Raw genomic sequence first — 13,187 nt, 5'->3', positions numbered from 1 at the left:
TATAAACTTCAATTAGAAAAAAATAGTAAAATTGTTTGGTACTATATGATTTTGTGGATAATTAAATATAACATGATATTAAGTGATTGATAATTCCTCCTTCAAAATTACTTAAGTGATTGATAATATTTATATATACAATCAAACTCTAGGATCCTACAATATTCACCAAAAAAAATTATGCGCTCATTTTAAATAACAACTATTATTTTTCTCAAATAAATCTTTACAACTTAAGTGTTTTCAAAGATGAAATATATATATATATATATATATATATATATATTAAATACTTTATTAAAAGTATTTATATATTAAACGAACACACTAAATTCATTATCTACTGGTTTTTACAAGAATTTATTATCTACTTTTTTATTGTATGTCAAAATTTATAAAAGTTTCATGTAAATTATAAACGGGGGACAAAGATAGTACTACTCTCTCTGTTGATTTATAATTGTCGCAATCATTGTTCTATTGTCAATATTATCCTTAATTCACTGTAAGAAATATTTTTTTAAGGGGGTCACAAACCCTAGATAAAAATGGTATTTTTGAGGGGTACACCCCTAGATAAATGCACCGTTTTTTTTTTTAAATTTATAATAAAATCTGGTGTTTCCCACGGGTTTTATCATGACAAAAATGAGGCATATTTTTTCTTCTGAATAAGATAGTTTGTATAATTCTAGTGAAGTCACTTTCTATGATCATCCATTGTTTTGGTGCCTGCTCCACTTCAATGAATATAATTAGCTTATATGAAAATGACTCTTAGGTCCCATTCAACCAATTTTTTTATGTCACAATCTTTTCTTGCATTTACACCAACCAATAAAAGTGTCCCAAATAACGTCTCAAATTTGTAACACAAACTTGAATAATGATGTTCCCACATTAAAAGGATTCTAGAAAGAGAAGGGATCCATTGACTCCAAGAGTAAGTTTGTTGAGTTACTCCAAATCTTATCCCTTCATTTAGTTTTAATCTAATGGTTCAAATTAATTATTAATCATCTAAAGTGAACCTTAACTTATGTTCTCCCACACTATTTTTTTTCTTCCAGACCTTTGTTTGCTTTCTGCATTTGACGGAAAAATCCAATTCCTCCCATTTCCATTCATGAGTTCACCTTTAGTTTCATTTGTTTTTTCTTCTAATTTCCCTGAAATTATTTAGAAGCAAAAAAAAGGATCTTTAATTTAGACATAATTCATGCTTTGGATTTTTTAACTACCAATTCATGGTTAAACCTCCAATTTTCAAGGATAAATAAACCGATCATGGTGTTGTTCTTGTCTCTAATTTGATTGCACCTGCCGTGATCTTTCTATCAAATTTTATACTCCAAAGCTGCACTTCAAATTTGTAAATAGATCATCAAATAATTATAGGGAAACAACAAATTTTATTTTTCTTGATTGTTTTTTTTGTAAAAAAAAAAAACACACATAGAATCTATAATCAACAAAACCGGATTTACAAATAAGTTGTTTTTTTTACGATTATTTTTTTTCTAATCCACAGATGAGTGTGATGTTAATGGAATCAAATATTTTTTATTCATAAAAATCATGTAAACCAAAAAATTCAAGAAAGACACTGGATCTTTGGATATATCATAAAGGATTATCTTTTGTTGTCGGTGAAAACCAATTCTCTGAGGGTTGAAGGTGGATCATGCTATACAAGCTTTTATGATTTATTTGTGATTATGAATCAAATATTCTTCTTAATGGCCATTAATTAGTTGTTTGAGAAGTAGTATGAAAGCTTAAGATAAGGATCAATATTAATCGATCACAGCCATTAATTACTATTGAAATCAAGGATCAATATTTGGAGTAAGTCTTTAGACTTACTCTTGGAGTCAATGGATCCCTTCTCTTCTAGAAAATACCATGAAAATACCAAAATAACTTCATCGGCAGTTAAGTTAACTGTCGATGGATTTTAACCGGCGGTAGTTAACTGACGATGAAAATCGACGTTAAATTTGTCATTTCATGATGTTTCTTAGCCTTCTATATAGTTTAAACCGCAATTTTCCACAAACTTGGACAATCGCCAAGTTGGTTTCTCAAAGATCTAGAGTAATAGTTTATGAAAAATAAAGTTGTAAAACTTTTTTAATTATTTTGTTGGAAGAAGGAATGGAAAGTAGTTGCATGCATGAATGTAGGGAAGCATGTATGCCTTTAAGACTTAACAAAGTTATGGTTGACATAGGTACCCAAAAAAATAAGTCAGAAAAGAGAAAAGGCATAAAAAAAATCTCCATTGGATTCCTTGATCTCAACTTTGCACCTTTAGTAGCTTTTATATATTTGTGTGTAGAAAATTTCCCAATACTTAATCATATATAAAATAAATTCACCTGAATATGAGTTGGTACTTGGTAGCTCAACGTAGTCAAGGAGGGTGACTCTCCAACTAAGAGCATTAAGTTTGTAATGAACAAGAAATGTCAACCTTCTAATTTCTTCTTGATTTATACCCCCTTCATACATTTTTAATTGTGCTTTTTTTATATATAAAAAAAATGTTCCTCTTTGTATATTGAGTTACCTAACCTACTTTTTTGTTAATCGTACTACTTTATAAATTATTTTACATTTACATTAATGAAGAGAGGATATGGATGAGTGATCAATTATTTTTACTTTAACAAACAAATAGAATACTGTTTGCAAAGGTTGGGTCGATTTTTGGTCGGACTTTTACTTAGACGTTTTTACCCTTAACAAATCAATTTTTTCGAATTTAAATTTAATTTGCCCTATAATTATTAGCGTTCAGATGCACTTCATGTCCGTCTGTCCACTTCTTTTATTGTAGATAATACGTATAAATTACGAACAATGATTTTTATGAAATTTTGATTTTGATTAAAATTATTTTAATTTTGCATAAAATAATAGGCATAAATATTTTGCACTTTCATATTATAAAAACTATAATTATCTTTTTCATTGACACGAACAATACAACAAATATAATATATAAAGTTTAACCTTTTTAATGAACCAACAATATAATATTCTCATAGACAAATTTGTTTAAGGATGTATAATTGAAAGTGAAAGAAGCCACTACAAAACCTTTTTTTTATATCGTGTTTGTCTCTCTCTCTCTCTCTCTATATATATATATATATATATATATATATATATATATATATATATATATATCAATGGTGTGTATATATATACTTTGAAAACTAATTACCTATTTTGTGTAATTATATAACAAATTTTCCATTAACAAGATATTTTTTGAAATTAAAATTTAGATGACATGTAAAACAGTAAATTATAAATAATGCAAATTAAAATAAATATTATACAATATAAAAAAAAATACATATTAGCATAAGGCTTTGACGTGCCAACATATCACACAGAAAGGAGAAAATATAATCATACCCCTCGTTGATCAAACTACATATATAAAGACGTGGTGTTGAGCATCGTTGGAAGCTTAGTGTTGGTCGGAAGAAACTGTAAACTTTGAGACGGCAGCGGCGGTGGTGGATTGTGATTGTTCAAGAAGAGTTTCAACATGGATTTCAAGCATGTGGAACATGGAGACTAAATCACTCCCTTCACATTCGAAATTGTGTTTGAAACTCTTCTCGAACAATCACCATCAACCACCGTCTTCACTCCATCCGATTATGCCTTCAATAAATCTGGTCCACCATCACCGTTACCCTAAGTTTGAAACAAATTATATCTAACACACTCCTCTACAATTTATGAAAAGAATAAGAATGATATTAAACAAATACTCCCTCCGTCTCATAATAAATTTTTGTCTCAAATATTATTTTTTTTATACCAATACAACCTTATAATATGAGAAAAGAGGACGTGGACTATCACCTAAATACTGAAACTCGTAACTAGAACTAGTATAATATGAGAAAAGAGGACGTGGACTATCACCTAAATACTGAAACTCGTAACTAGAACTAGTTTTACACCTAAATACTGAAACTCGTAACTAGAACTAGTTTTACACCGATGTCCAATAAGAATCAAGAATTTGATATTCCTTAACAACTAAAACTTCTTCAAATTTATACTCATATTTAAAATTGAAAACTAATTACCTATTTCTTGTAAAAAAAATACTAATTACCTATTTTGGGTAATTATATAACAAATTATCCATTACCAAGATATTTTTTCAAAATAAAATTTAGATGACATAGAAATTATTAAACAGTAAATTATAGATAATTTAGACTAAAGTAGATATTATGCAATAAAATAAATAATTATTAGCAGAAGGCTTTGACGTGCCAACAAAAATCATCACACCCCTTGTCGATCAAACAACATATATGGAGACTTCGTGCTGAGGAAGAGGTGGTGAGCATCGTTGGAAGCTTAGTGTTGGTCTGGAAGAAGCCGTAATCGGAGGGAGTGAAGACGGTGGTAGATGGTGACTGTTCGAGAAGAGTTTCAAACACAATTTCTCAATGTCACTATCAACCACCGTCTTCGCTCACTTCGATTATGCCCTTAACAAATCTGGTCGACCGTCACCGTTACCCTCGGTTTGAAACAAATTGTATCTAACACACTCCTCTACAATTTATGAAAAGAATGATGATTCTTATTTGGTAATTGTGTGTATATATAGATAAAACAGTTACAAGAATTATGGGAGTTTATTCTTATCCCTTATACATTGGATTTGGGTAACACTTGTTATTAGTTTGTTATGTTATTATCGTAATTTCATATTTGTGTATCATAGCTTGTGACGCAAGTTTTGCACCTTAAACATAGTGAACTAACATATATTGTGGTTACCCGACTTTATATTTGTATTCTTCTAACAAATTTTTTTGAAACAACTAACTAGAATATATTTTTCTTAGACAATAATTAATTAGAATACACACACACACACTCTTGTCACTATTATAAGCAAAAATTCAACATTTTAGATTTATTCATTAAACGATGTGTGTGGTCTATTTTACACACCCACTCTTGTCCTCGGTCTATTTTTTATCGATTAATGATCATGAATAGTCGTGTTACTTGAGCCATCAAAATATAGACATTTTATTTGTATCATATGTGTTCATATCTATTTATTTTTTTTACTTTTTATCTTCTACAACTTACACATATTTTTAAAATCGACACAAAGATCAAAGGCACCAATTTCAACATTAACATTTTCATGTGTTGTTAACTTACTAAGTTTTTTTTTAAGAGAGTTAACCTACTAAGTTGACTATATATGTTGTTTTTGAAGGATTCTTAGTTGACTATAATGTTAATGATGTGCCAGGGTGGTGTAATTATAATGGGCCATTTTGGTCCCTATCTCTTTCATTTTCCTTAAATCCTTAACCCCCCAAATATGTTGGTTTCTTCTTTCTCCGTCAATTTTCACATATTGTCTTCATTTAAGTACCTTATTTCATTGTTGAGTTTGTAGATTACTACATGATAGTGAGAACCAAACTCAAGTTTTTGTGGTTTTTTTAGGTACTTTTATGCACAGTTAAGTTTTATAAAATTACTATCTAGAGTTCTAACTTTGGTATATTAGTAAACCACTTTTAAAGTCTGAACATTCATTAACCAGTGAACTATTTTTAATCCATCAAGATGGTCTCTAAACTGTTTATAATTATAAAATTGACCATTAGATTAAAAGTTATATCAGATTATCTCTGTAAATAGTTTGATATGATGTTGAGTATGTATCCATGGCTCTGTACATATGAATAGCACAAAAGTAACCAATGGACAGCGATGCTGGATAACAGTTGCAAAAGGGTGCTGTTCGGACTGTTTGGCAGTAGAGTTTCTCACTGCCGCAACTTCCAACATATATGTCGTCCCTTGCGACAACCCCTCATCTTGCTGCTGCACTTCAACTGTAAGGGGAATTGCAGCATTATCTTCTTGGACCTGCACTGGCTCTAAAATGGAGGGGCTTCCAACACCACTAGTACGAACAATTTCATCAGAAACATTGTCCAGGGCTAAGTGAAAGGAAAAAATAGACTTGTCAGCGGGATCCTTCTTACTTGTCTCAAGGTGAGTCGCTGCACTACACCCTTCAACCTGTGTAATCTGCGTGTCAATGGGAACAATCACAGTAGGGGAAACGTGTTATTTAGGTGACTGTTCTAACGCTACAACTGTTGCCGTAACTTCAGAATTAACGACCAATTTCTCAAAAACCAAAGATGACCCAATACCGAGTGGATTTTCACGTGCCTGCCACTTCTTGGTTTGAGCTTTCTGCTGTGTTACAACCTTCTTCTCCTTGTCCTGCACCTTCTTGGTTTGAGCTTTCTGCTGTGTTACAACCTTCTTCTCCTTGTCCTGCACCTTCTTAGTGTTATCTCTGTCCAGATTTAAATCTGTTTTCGGATGCAACCAACGACAGTTCGCGACTGAGTGTCTAAGTATCTGACAATGTGAGCAGAAGTCAGGGAGCCACTCGTACTCCACCTCAATAGGGAAAGCAAAATCTTCCCTCTCCACCATGATCTCATAAAAAAGCCGACGAAAAAAGTCTATATCCTCCAGCACCCGCGCGTAACGGCCAAAGGTACGTTTCTGAGTTGCGGTGTCGATGATGAGAGGAGTGCCAATTGCTCCTGCAATTTCCAATAGTGTTCTTTCTAACCAGTACTCCTGTGGCAAGTCCAGTAGTCGTATCCAAACCTGCGCATGTGTCAGACGCTGAGAATATTTATTAAAATCCTTGGACCATTGGGAAAGACACAACAGTCCCGGCTTCAAGTTAACAGTCCCCATTGCGAGGATAGTGCGCACATCGTCATCTGAGGAGAATGAGAACTCATAGAATCCACGACCAAGGGAGATCATATACCATGAACTCATAAAATTATAACTTGCTATATTATATTAACACACTATTTCGGGTGTAGAAAATTACTGTCTAGAGTTCTGACTTTGGTGGCTTTAAGATTTATCTTCTTAAGAATCACATAGCAACTGTGCCTGATATGAAATGAACAACATATATAGGCCTATTCCATAGTAAAACATTTACATTTTGTTTAAGAAGAATCAACCTCCTAAATTAACAAAACTATATGCAATATATCATTTGCCAAGTTGACAAGTAATTGCAATTTGCAAGTGATGTATTCATGCTCTCTCTCATCTCTTCCTTCCTGCAACAGTTTTCTTCACAGCTCCAACTGAGACCAAAAACTCATCAAGAGACGATAAGGTTCTCATGTCATCAGGAGGAAAGTAACTGGCTGCTTTTCTTTTGATTGATGAAAACAGAAGGGAAAGTGAAGGCCAAGCATCATACCGGTCGTCCAAAAACTCATCCAAAAATGCAAATGCGGCACGAAAATCAGACCTACTTGCGTTTATTGGTGCGGAGAAGTGAGCTGGGATAATTCTTCTAAACTTCCAATCTCGCGAAATGCTGTCAACCCAGTCTTTTACCTGAATCATCGTAAAACAATGCAAAAATGTGAACTGAGATGTTTGTTGCCTCGATATTATGACTTTGAGAATCTTATAAGTAAGCGCTTATAGCATACTCGTGTTTATCATATAAGTGCTTTTGTATAAATTATTTACATAGTAAAAGATAAAATAAAGACAAACTATTTTCATATAAGCTAGTATACACTATTTTCATAGCTATCCTAGAGAGCTTATAGAAATAAGCTACAAACGGGATTATGGACATGTCATAAGCTATCTCCCTAAGCTCTTACAAATAGTCTCACAAGTGCTTATGTCAGTAGATAAACTAAAATAAGTCAATCCAAACAGGCCCTAACACTATATTAGGTATAACTAGATTGCAATTTTATTAGAGGAAATGTAGTGATACATCAGAAAGATGTTACCTTTTCAGGAACTTTGCTGAAGACCAGAGTCTTGACGATAGGTGAAACAATCAACTTCTCTGACATTTGTTCAAAGCTGGCATTAGGCTCCAAAAGATTAGCTGGACCAAGAAACAAGATTTGTAGAACCATTCTTTCCCATCCTGCAGATTACAACCATCAAGTTTCATTTCATTTTGAACTCGAGCGAAAAGGATTCAGCTCCTCTAAAGTACGCAACTCACTTTAGAGTGTAACGTGAACAATATCAATCATTAAACGAGCCCTAACCTTTTTGCAGGTTTCTTTTGTTGTCGATTACAGGTTCATCAGGCACCTCTTTTCCCTTGCTAAGAATCTTTACAGCCAAACCATTTTTTGCTGATGCTAAAAGGGATTCTTTGTTAATACACACGGGTGGCTGTTTCGGTACAAGAATAACAGCGTCTGTCACCAATAATGTCCTTGAAGGCTTGTGGTAGAAAGCAACCTCCACATATGGCCCAATTCCTAAGGAAATAAGCAAATGAGACTTTTCATTATTTACTTACAAAGATTAAGGCTCTGTTTGGATAAACGATTTAATTAAGTGCTTATAGCATAAACGTTAATCATATAAGCGTATTTATAAGCTAGTTCTATAACGAGAGAGAAAATGAAGTCAAACTGTTTTCATAAGCTATCCTGAAAAACTTATGCAAATAAGCTAAAAGCAGTTTAGGGACATGTCATAAGTTGTTTTCATAAGTTCTCTCAAACAGTGTTACACCCACCTATGTCAGTAAATAAGCGTAAATAAGTCATTCCAAACTTAGTATGATAATATCCAAAAACTAATGATCATTACCAACTTCTGGTGAGCTTAGAACCTTTTGCTCTATTTCACCGGCCCAAGGAGTGGATAAATCCTCATCTTTTAAAGTTTTTGCGCGAAAAATGCCAAAGAATTCTAAAGGTAAGTTCAATGGCCAACTCCATTGCCTCGGTGCCACCCATACCTGAGCACGTGGAAATTTTCTTGAAAACGGACCAACAAATATTTTGTGCTCGTAAGCGAAAGTAGGGAGGACAATGTATTCAACTGGAGCCCCCAATTCTTTGATAAGCTGCAAGAAACGTAAAATTTGTATGTTAAGAAAACATAAAATCACCCTATCAATAATATGGATTTTATATTCCTGTGCTCACAAAACTAACAGTCATGAAAACACAAACAATGAACATGATACTGACACGTAGACGGTGTCGGTCTGTCAAACACCGGACACACCTTCAATATGAAGTGTCAGTGCAACAAAGCTCTTGATCAGGTGATAGAACCTGCCTTGCAGCATTACTAAGGGAATGAAAGTTTGCATGGCGAAACAATCCAATCAATAAATTCTAAATCAAATCTGAAAATGGAGTCACTCCTTGAATCAAAAGAACTCAGATAGCTCCAAATAAACAATGGTCCAAAATATGTGGAATTCATAGAAAGAATTCCAATAAAAAAGAGGAAACCATGTGATGTAAAGCTCCTGCCGGCTGCCATGGAAGTGTCCAGGAAAGATTCAAAGTCATTATAGATCTAGGGTCTATTTTATAGATAGTTTATACATAAACACTTATGCTATAAGCGCTTAATTAAGTTATTTATCCCAAAACCAAAAGAGCCCTATTGTAGACCGCATTATGTTACGCTCACACGAAATCGATTCGACAACTTGAATAGACTATTCCGGTTGACTACCAAAAATGTGAAAGAGAAGAAAAACATAACATGTACTAACATTTCTTTTTAACTTCCATAAAAGATCATTCGAAGTTAGCTTAAGAGATTGGTAATCATAATGGAATAACCTGAATACACTCATCAGTTGGAGCTATAGGTGCATGAACCCATAAGCCACCAGATTTGAGTTTGATAACTGTCATTCTAATGTTTGTCGAAACACTGCTGAAGCCTAATGCCTGCTCTTGTTCGAATAGCCATATACAACCCTTCACGGCCTACGTCGATTAACACAAAAAGGAGCAGTTAGCGTCTCAAAAACAGAATTTCATATACTAGGAGATACCAACATGCCATTAAGCATTGTCAATGCCAAAACTAAACTAAATAACTGACACTACTTATTCAAGATGTGCCTGCCTGTCTGGAGTCCAACATGTGTCAGTGTCCGACTCCAATGCGACACTGACACATGTAGTTACATAGAATCACTTCAATTTTCTCAAATCATTATTAGTGTCTACCTGTCAGTGTCTGTCTGGTGCATTTGTGCTTCATAAATAAAAACTCATTACAAATGCACTCAAAATCCAATAAAAGTAAAGACCGTTGTAATCTTCTCAACATGTGAAAAGGAAAATATTCATGAATTTCTTCAATGAATCAAAACTATAATCCACTCTATATAACAAGGAAGGCAGTCAGTTCCCACAGAATTCAGAAAAGGAAATTGTTCTCTGGTACAAAAGATTTTTCATATAATTTACACCAAAGATTGTGATTTTTGTAGGTGAGAAAGAATAAATGGTTATCTTCAAAACAATTTTTGTATAGACCCTAAGCCCACGGACACTCCTCGGATTAGTGGTGTGTCCCGGTGTCAACACGACACCGACACAATAATTACACGGAATCATGTGATTTTCTCAAATTATTAGCGGTGTTGGCGTGTCAGTGTGTCTGTGGCTGTGTCGTGTTAGGTGTCTGTGTCCATGCTTAATAAATTTGATATCATTTTCGTAACATATATATCCTATTCCTTAGCAATGCTGTTCAAAAAACTGAAAAACTTCAAGAAAAATAAATCTATGTAACACGACACTTCATTAGATTAAAGGTGTGTTTGGTGTCACACACGTGTAACGTGTTAGTGTCCAAATAGTGTCCAAACACTCACATAACATCAACATCAACGCATGTAGTTACATTAATTGCTTCCATTTTATCAAATTATTACATGTGATTATATTCAATCACTTCCATTTTCGCATATTACATGTGTTTACATGTCATGCATGTATCAGTGTTTCATAGTTACATGTGATTATATTCAATCACTTCCATTTTCGCATATTACATGTGTTTACATGTCATGCATGTATCAGTGTTTCATAGTTACATGCAGGGCCGTCCCTGAGAATTCGGAGGCTCGGCTCAGGGAATGAAAAGAGGCCAGTGATAAAATCAAAACGTATTTTTTTTAAAAGAGCAATAGATAATATAAAACGAGTTTAGGCGAATACCTTCAAAAAGAGTCTTCATTCGCACCAAAACGAGACTTCCTACGTGTATTTACTGAAGCAAATTCATCAATCAACTCTTCGTATTGTATATTTGGTGAGGTTAGACATGTAAGATTATTAAGAGATCAATTTGGTGATAATTATCTAGAGTAGATAATGTGGCAAAACTAATGCTTCTAGAGTAGAAAAACTATGAACTTCCTAATGGACAAGTTATCATAATTGGGGCTGAGAGGTTCCGTTGCCTAGAAGTCCTTTTCCAGCCATCTATGATTGGAATGGAAGTTGCTGGAATGGAGATATTAAGGGGGCCTAAAAAGCAATACTATTTTTTATTGGAGATACTATTACTACTGGGTATAAAAAAAATTGAGGCCCATCCTTGAGGGAGGCCCAGCTCGTTTGAGCTGTTTGCACCCCCTCAGGGACGCCCCTGGTTACATGTGATTATATTCAATCACTTCCATTTTCGCATATTACATGTGTTTACATGTCATGCATGTATCAGTGTTTCATAGAAATAAACACATAAGTTACTCCCTCCGTCCCAGTTTAACTGAGCCAATAGACCATTTCACACAGATTAAGAAAAGTGTATAAATGAAAGAGAGAGGACAATGTTTTTGAGTGCCTTTGTCAAGTATTGGTGCATTCTTCTTTATCATAAATGTAAAGTAGAATATATTGAATTGGGAGTTGTGAAAGTAGTATTAATTAGAGTTATAATTGGAAAAAAGTAATTAATGTTGTATTGAAAAGTGAAATGAGTCAAGATTCCTGTGACAATATTTTTTTACAAATGGCTCAGTTATTAAGGGACGGAGCGAGTATCATATTATGTCACAAATTGGAAATTTAATGAAAAAAAATTCCAATAACCAAACCAATTAATTAATAAAAGCAATAAAACGAAATATAAGAAAAATCAAAATATGATTTACCTCAGTCCTAATAGTGAGTCTATTGAGGAAAGGACCAAGTGGAAAAGGAAAACCAGTGAAGTTGAAGTAAAATCTTCCATTAGCACTGCTTGTTGTTCCAGAAGAACTTGTGGCAGAAGCAGCAACCAAATTGATTGAATCTCTTCTCTGTTGTCTTTGTTTCACATGCAAGCAAAGACCCTTTAAAGAACCACCAACAAAATTTGTACTTGAATGTTTTAAATTGATGTGGTTCTTCAAAAGTGTGGAATTTGGTGAAGAAACAGCAATTGCTGCTACCATTTTTGTTACTTTTTTGTTGATGATGTTGTCATAAATTAACTAATGTACTGGTTTTGTTTTAGGTACATACATGGAGTGAAGGAAAAAAAAACATTATTGGATATGGTTTTGACACGTGGAATATTGGTCTTAGGATTTTGTCCAACAAGGATGTTTGTGAACCTCATCTTAATCGTGGGAGCTGTGTTAAGTGACAAGAAGCTAGGTGAAGTTTACTTTCTTCTCATTGTTCTAGAACATTGTAAACTTTTTTTTTATTAAAATTTACTTTTAAATTTTATGTTTCAAAATATTTTTATAGATAAAAATATTCTCTATATATTATTCACACACTTCCTCTGTTCAAAAATTTATGTACATTAAATTTCATGTACTTACGGTCAGACCTTAGCTAACTTATTTGTATAAATTCGGTTGTAGTTTACACATATGTATAATGATAAATTATGTATAATGATAAAAATTGTAAGAGCTTGGTTACTTTGAAAGTTGAAAGAAATACACATTATGTCCTGATATTGCAAGCAAACAAGCAAACAAAAAACTGTAGTGAAAATAATACTGGTTAAAAATGATTAAAACATGGTGTAAAATCTTCGACCTGACTTTAAATTTACTTTCTCACTTTAAGTCAAACATGGTTTTAACCGTGATAAAAGCAATTTTAATAATTTAAAACAACTAAACATCATTTTCTACAGCCGCATTTTCTATTGATTTTTAAGGTTGCAAATGACTTTCCAAACATGTTGTAAATGTTACATGATGATTGAGCAGTTCATTTTGGACCGCAGAGAACACACACATGGAATGAATCAACTTTCATGTACAAAAAAACATTTTCCTGTCTGCCTTCTGTATG

General features: G+C 33.2%; 2 protein-coding genes across 2 annotated transcripts; both read right to left on the bottom strand.

Moving 5' to 3' along the window:
* Positions 1-5,694: 5,694 nt before the first annotated feature.
* Positions 5,695-6,876, bottom strand: LOC146912564 (uncharacterized). Its single transcript, XM_085720750.1, has 2 exons — positions 6,208-6,876; positions 5,695-6,111 (listed from the first exon to the last, which is right to left on the bottom strand). Exons 1-2 carry the CDS (start codon positions 6,874-6,876, stop codon positions 5,695-5,697), a joined length of 1,086 nt encoding a protein of 361 aa, XP_085576876.1.
* Positions 6,877-6,926: 50 nt separating this feature from the next.
* Positions 6,927-12,366, bottom strand: LOC146912563 (lysine-tRNA ligase). Its single transcript, XM_085722131.1, has 6 exons — positions 12,044-12,366; positions 9,708-9,857; positions 8,713-8,971; positions 8,157-8,375; positions 7,887-8,029; positions 6,927-7,473 (listed from the first exon to the last, which is right to left on the bottom strand). Exons 1-6 carry the CDS (start codon positions 12,323-12,325, stop codon positions 7,174-7,176), a joined length of 1,353 nt encoding a protein of 450 aa, XP_085578257.1. The 5' UTR covers positions 12,326-12,366; the 3' UTR covers positions 6,927-7,173.
* Positions 12,367-13,187: the final 821 nt, after the last annotated feature.

This window comes from Medicago sativa, chromosome 6 (genome assembly GCF_051527215.1).
Source record: "Medicago sativa cultivar Bolivia chromosome 6, Bolivia_mono, whole genome shotgun sequence".
NCBI lineage: Eukaryota > Viridiplantae > Streptophyta > Magnoliopsida > Fabales > Fabaceae > Medicago > Medicago sativa.
Note: the sequence above shows the minus strand (reverse complement) of the source record. Positions and strands in the feature narration are given on the sequence as shown.

Coding starts and splice junctions, on each gene's coding strand:
- LOC146912563 (XM_085722131.1), bottom strand. CDS start 12,325: ATGGTAGCAGCAATTGCTGTTTCTTCACCAAATTCCACACTTTTGAAG. Junction 8,376..8,712: donor TCTAAGCTCACCAGAAGTTG/GTAATGATCATT, acceptor TTATTTCCTTAG/GAATTGGGCCATATGTGGAG. Junction 8,030..8,156: donor CAAAAGAAACCTGCAAAAAG/GTTAGGGCTCGT, acceptor TGTAATCTGCAG/GATGGGAAAGAATGGTTCTA.
- LOC146912564 (XM_085720750.1), bottom strand. CDS start 6,876: ATGATCTCCCTTGGTCGTGGATTCTATGAGTTCTCATTCTCCTCAGAT. Junction 6,112..6,207: donor CTTTGGTTTTTGAGAAATTG/GTCGTTAATTCT, acceptor ATTGACACGCAG/ATTACACAGGTTGAAGGGTG.